Genomic DNA, 6,511 nt, shown 5'->3' on the forward strand with positions numbered 1-6,511 from the left:
CAAAGCTTACCGGCTGTATAGACACACAAGAAGTGCCATCTAATCTTTCAATAGTTCCAGTTATTTTCTAAAGCATACTACACCTTCCAGCAAAAATTTCTTTCACTGTCTGTCATTAAATCAGTATTCTGAATGACAATAGACTGCACAACATACAAACTAGAATGAGCAACGAAAAGACACATCCAATATCTAGGCTATGCCAAAGTGACCTTCTCTACTAAACATATATGCACAACTGCTGTCTCCTCTCTTGCCTGAAAGACACTCATTTCCTATCACCGTAAACATTCCAATGACTTAGCTGAGTATATAAAGAAATAATGATCTTGATTGATATTCTTCCTTCCTGTGAAAATTCCTACAGGAATTAGGAAGAAGGAATCAGAAAGGAGGAAAATCCTGTGGAAGAATATGAAGTGAACATTACTTGATTGATCCTCCTTTGCAGTGTGGTGATAACTTCTCCAGACTTGGTCTGAGCCACACTGATTATGAGCTTCATGTGGTGCTATTTGTGGTGTATCTGTTCTAAGTACATGCAACAGAGAAGTTCCTTTCTTAGGTTAGTTAAGTCTGTATTGTCCTCTGTTATTTTGACATTGTGACCTCAAATGGCTTCCATCTTTGCCCATATTCCCCTCTTACGTTTATCCCGTTAGTCTTTTCTCACCTGAAAAGGGGCAGCCACTTGCTACTTCGGAGGATTTGGATAAATCTGAGACTTAGTTTGCTCTTTCTCAGACATCCTTTAGCTTCCTACAAGGGTATATGCACTTCACTGTAGAAAAGGGAGAACAGTTTTGCTTGGATTTGGTTTGTACTTAAGTACAAGAGAATACAGTCATGCTGTAAAAGGAATTAATGAAATAAGATGAACACTGTAAATTGAATGAACTGAGTGTATCTGTATCACTAAGTTGAACTTCAGCTAACAGTAAGGCTATTTTTTGCTTTTATTAATCATACTTTACTGAATTTGAGTCATATTTTTTCAAACTAAACTTCAGTCGAGCACTGTTTACTTATTGATGTATTCAGATTGGCTATTATTCAATACGAGTAATCATGTTTGGTCTCTCTTGTGGATATGCTCCTCCAGAATCTCACTCTTCTTTTCAGCGGCAATGGTGGTGAATATTTGGGAAGTCCCTTTGGGGAATTTCCTCTCTCATTTAGTTTTTCTGTTGTACTCTTCACACCCGCTCTCTGCTCCCAACTCTGCCATCTGCTATACTTTCTTTCCCCCTCCACTCTGTTCAGCTTTGGCTTCTTCACACCCCACTCCCACGTCCCTTTCTGTCTCTCTTCATCTGCCCACCACTCAATCTCTTCAATGTTTGGGTATGGAACTAAGCCCACAAGAATGGGTCAGAACTTTAAAGGGGGAGGGCGGTTACTTTGGGGGGATGTTTTGATTTGTTTGTTGCTGTTGTTTTTTGGTTGTTTCTTTTTTTAAAAAAATCTATTTAGGCCTTTGTGAGTCCAGCACACATCCACTGGAGAAGCAGAAACCCAAATACTGATTTTTTTATAAGAAAGCTATGTGAGGTGCATTGTCATCCAAGTTTGTCTGGTGAACAGCTTGCTGCAGCTCTACATTTTTGTGCACATGTTATGCATGCATATTAGCAAGTCATCTTTGTCTTGAGGAGTAAAGATCTTGCACATAATTTGCCTAGTTACTTTACAGTTACAGTAGCTAGAATACATACTTCAGTCTTCATGCAGCACAGAGAAAACCGTTCTGTTCCCCTCTATTTTCTTAAGTTTTAGAGAACAGAATTTAACTGTAATTTATCCTAGTGTCCAGAGAGAATAATGGCGTTTTACAGCAACAGTCTTATGTGGTCATGAAATTTATTCTTGTATCAAAAAGGTACAGCAAACGTATTTAGAAACTGTAGGATGTTCGTCTTACTAGTACAAGCTGGATTTCAGAATGACTAAACAGAAAGATTTGAACTTTAGTGTTGTTATTTGAATGCTGTTTAGCTGTAATGGGTTTATTCAGTTAATTTAAATGTCTTTATGTGAGTGTACATTTTTCTTTTAATATTCCCAGAGTTTGTTTTTAAAATGTATTTTGCCTGTGTTTTAGGATATAGAAGCAGCAGAAAAAAAGCTGCAAGAACGAGTGTATTTACTTCCACATCCCGATACTGTTAAGTTAGAAGTAAGTCCTAGAACGCTGTCTTTTCATTTGCTGTTTACCAAATAATTTGCCTTTTTTCACCCCTGAAGCATGTTCTTAAAGTGAAAATAATTGATTTTAAAATCCAGTGACTGGTATAGCCAAAGGCCTGTGTACTGTGTAGCAAGCTGAACCTAAATTCTGGGGCAAGGTCCCTAGGTTCTGGAGCATTCTGGTGGAAATATTTAGCAGCTTTCAGATCTATACAAAGTATATATTCTATTCTATTTAAAAATGAAGTCAAATATAAAAATGAATACTGTGACTATCAGAAGATTACTGTGTTTATTATGTCAGAGCTATTTAGTTTGTTTTATATGGTCATCCCATTTTCAGTTTGCCACAGATTGTCATCTTTCCATTTCAGGGTCAAGAGTTATCAGCATGAACAGAGGAATTTTTACTCCTCACAGTTATTTTATGGTTGTATGGGAGCTTATGAAAAGTACTGCTACAGCAGGAACGCTCTATTTTTACTTCTCAACCTGTAGTCCCTAAAACATTATTTAAAGATAAAGATTTTGAACAGCAAGTTACTCTGAGAACTAAATATTATCCTGATACAACGTAACAAGTTTAGTTCCCCAGTTTCAAGACTGTTTATCAGTATTATGCAGTAATGAATGAATGATGAGGACAGAAACAGTCCTGGGAACAGGAATTGGAGCACAGCTCTTCCTGATGCAAACTAAGTATCTCAACCACAAGGCCACTGAGTCGGATTCCCGCTCGTGTTTCTTGCACCAGTGGTTTGTGGGTTCTTTATTGTGGTGGCTTAGTTTCCACAGGCATAGTAGCACAGGGTGTCCCACACTAGTTTGTGTGCTAGGGCACTGTCAAAGGAGGGGAAAGGTACAGATTTTAGCGCTGTCAGCCTGTGAAGACAAGTGTATTGTACATTAGTTTCACAGCTGCTGGGCAAGTGTTGTAATGCTTAGGCTATTAAATGAGAGGCATTACTTCCCGTTCTGGTTACTGTTAAAAGTGTTTGTCTGTCATTGCATTTTGTCAATAGCCTACCCCTATCACTGTGATAGGATGCACACTGAGTATGCCCGTTCAGGGATTTTTTTTTTTTAGGGATTTTAGGCAAAAGGGTACATTTTTTCCTGGATACCTGTACATCTTTAAAGATGCCAAGCTACTAATATTGAACCTATTTTGACTGTGTTCAGAAGTAGTTTCAGACTTCTAGAGGAGTTTCAAGGCACCTCTAGAGTTGTTTGGATCAGTTTTGGACTGCTTCTCCCTCTGTCCTGTGTTAGGTGTTAAGCTGCTTGCGGGACGTAGACCGAAGTCTGCACAAATGAGAGAATGCAGAGCAATTGCTTATGGCTGCAGAGATGCCTACGCTCTGCAGCAGCGGTTGAATTTTAGAGAGAACAGAGTTACTATTTGAAGGAGAAGACGCTATTTCAGCCTTTTTTATACTTCTGAAGAAGAGTGCTATAAATAGCAGAAAAAGAAAACTTTCTTTCATGGTACAAAATTCTTGCGCGTGCTTTGTTCCAAAACACTTCTGAGCATATTTCACTCAGCCATATATGTGTCTGTATTAATATACTTTGAAAGTTATGGCTATAATGGATCCCCAGCTTGCTAAGTCAGAGTAGTTTTGTGTGACAGCACATATGCTTGTCAAAGAAGATTCTTTGAGTAAATCTGTTGAAGAAAATATTTTTGTAAATCTGCAAGAGCCATAGTTATATCTGAGTTACACGTAGGGATCAAAATGATTAGCCAGGAATCTAATGCTCTGCAGGGAGATGTTCAGTTTTGTGGTACACTTCTTCTACATTATATACTTAAACAAGTAAAGAAAAAAAGGCTTGACACATATGTGCCATAAATGTTTTCTACTACAAAATTACTTTTTTCTGAATGGACATCAATGTCTAAAAATACTTACGCTTACATTGGTGGATGGACTAAAGTGTTGGCTTAATATAGCTCTTTGATCACAGTATTTTGTGGAAAAAAATGATACATGGCACTTAAAAATTTCTTCAAAATCCTACAAACAACAAAGTTACCCTTAGGATACCAACACAAAAACGATGAATGGTATGGCCATTCCACAGATAAAACAGAAGTTAAATTTATTACTCAGAGGCACAGGGTGATGCAGAGAAAGGGTTAGATAATCCATAGTGGTTTTCCTAGACCACAGGATAAGTATACAGCTTTTCTTTTTTTTTTTTTCAGTTGTGATCCAAATACCGGATCTGATTACTTCGTCAGTGATTTATCACACCTAAAGTTTTACTCAAATATTTTGAACTACATTACTGCAAACTTTTCTAGGGTAACCAATTTACATAGCACTTTTCGTTTATAACATTAAACAATTCTTTTCACTTCAAAATTAAATTCCACTAACATACATACTTAAATATAAAAGCTGCTTTTGGAAAAGTTTATTATTATGGAAAATATTTTATTAAAGGTACTGTGAGAGTCTAAACTAATCTGTTGCTTACCACAAGAGGGCACATTCAGTCACTTCACAGTTCCTGCTGCAGAATGAAATCCTTCCAAGCTGGTATTTTGTATCATACAAGAGATTTGAAATTTCTTGTTGAAGTACGTTGTTCTTTTCTGAATTGCTTCACTCATAAGGCAAGATTTATTAATGCATTGCGTATCTATATTGTTTTTAAGTGGGTTGACACAGATTTTGAAATTAAGTTTATGTTTTCTTATATCTTTCTCAGACTCTCTATTGGGCATCAATTAAAGAATCTCTTCCCAAGTGGGAACAGTTTCTTTTAGGAAGAGCAGAAGTTCCTATTGGTTTTAAGAAAATGAAAACTGCAAACCAGAACGTAAGCTGCCCAGAAGAAGATTCACAAAAATAAACACTCTAGTTTCATTTTGTGTTGTAATTTATGGCTTAAGCAGACAAGATCATCCAGATCAGGCAACAGAATATCATGCCATTAAATTGTAATGTAAATCATTTAAATGAAAATTAACCATATTGGATAATTTGCTTCCATTGTCTCATTGTATACAATTATTTTTATTCTGTAGTAGAGAAGCAATCCTCAAAGTGGCTTTTAGGATCAAAAGTGAGAAACACTGGTGTATAGAAACCCACCAAGGCAATTGCTTTTTCAGTATGAGAGGAGTTTTAGGTTATTTTTAATCCTCTGCTTCTACATATAAGTGCGATAAGTAAAGACAGATTCATGCATTATCTTTCTTCACTGCAGTCATCTGTGCTGTATGTCTTTGTGGATGAGGGAGAAAGGAGGAATTTACCATTAACAGGAAAGGCAGGCTGTTTGAATCAGACAGAGTAGCCTTGGTTTAGTACCAGGAATCTGTGTAAAAACCTTCGTGAGAGCAGTTGTAAAAGGAACACCTTGAATTTCCGCATCTTGCTTTCCCTGATTTTTGTCATTGCCACTTTCATTGCTTCTACACCTCGCTCCAGTAACCACTGCTGCTTTCTCCAACCTCCTGCTGCCTACTTTGTATCTCCTGTCTAATGGGTGGGTAAAGACAAGAAAAAGTAAACAAACCTCTAGGGTTTTTTGCTACTTCTAGGCTGCTCTTAATGCTGTTTTCTTTATGTTGACATAATCTACAAGTGAGAACTTTTGCTTAGGCATGAAAAGTTTGAAAGAAGCAAACCAAAAGGTAGCTGGCAGTGGCTGTCCAAGAACCAAGCATGTATAGAAGTTGTGGAGATAATATTTTCATTTTCAGCCATTGAACAGCTCCTCAGCTTCTTCCTACAGAGGTGCAGTATCTTTGCACCAGGAATCTGTGTAAAAACCTTCGTGAGAGCAGTTGTAAAAGGAACACCTTGAATTTCCGCATCTTGCTTTCCCTGATTTTTGTCATTGCCACTTTCATTGCTTTCGTTGTATGGTGGGCTAGCTCAATATGAAAATTTCACTGCTCTAGTGCAGTGCTTTTTAAAGTATCGGTTCAGGGGAAGAGCCTTCCAAGGATTGTGAGTTGGCCTGCAGAAATTTAATCCTTCCTCAGCAAAGAAAGCCTAGAAAAAAATATTTTTTTAAAATTAAGAACCTGGACTTGAGTCAATATATTGTTAAAATTTGATCTCATATGCAACAACATACTTCCACCCCTGACCTGAAAGTAGGAGAAGAAAATTTTACCTCTGCCAGTGTTTGAGGGTATGAAAATGTAATGATTACAAATTTTGCTAGGCTACTATGGAACTGATCAATGCATCTCCATGCTACATAGAGGTATTTTTTTAATAGTAGGGATGTTTTAATGACTTTTATTGAAACTGAGGTACTTAGCAACATTTCTCATAAATGTCCTGACTGCTTTGGA

At 37.1% G+C, this 6,511-nt stretch overlaps 1 protein-coding gene across 1 annotated transcript in view; it reads left to right on the forward strand.

Annotated features, from left to right (window-relative positions):
- LOC103921503 (chromosome unknown open reading frame, human C3orf14) overlaps positions 1–5,938 on the forward strand; it is a 9,574-nt gene extending 3,636 nt beyond the window's left edge. The window contains exons 3-4 of the mRNA XM_009329490.1: positions 2,102–2,176; positions 4,909–5,938. Coding sequence (XP_009327765.1) covers positions 2,102–2,176; positions 4,909–5,052 — 219 coding nt within the window. The 3' untranslated portion in view covers positions 5,053–5,938. The remainder of the gene's footprint in view (positions 1–2,101; positions 2,177–4,908) is intronic.
- Positions 5,939–6,511: the final 573 nt, after the last annotated feature.

Source organism: Pygoscelis adeliae, unplaced genomic scaffold (genome assembly GCF_000699105.1).
Source record: "Pygoscelis adeliae isolate BGI_AS28 unplaced genomic scaffold, ASM69910v1 Scaffold148, whole genome shotgun sequence".
Taxonomy (NCBI): Eukaryota; Metazoa; Chordata; class Aves; order Sphenisciformes; family Spheniscidae; genus Pygoscelis; species Pygoscelis adeliae.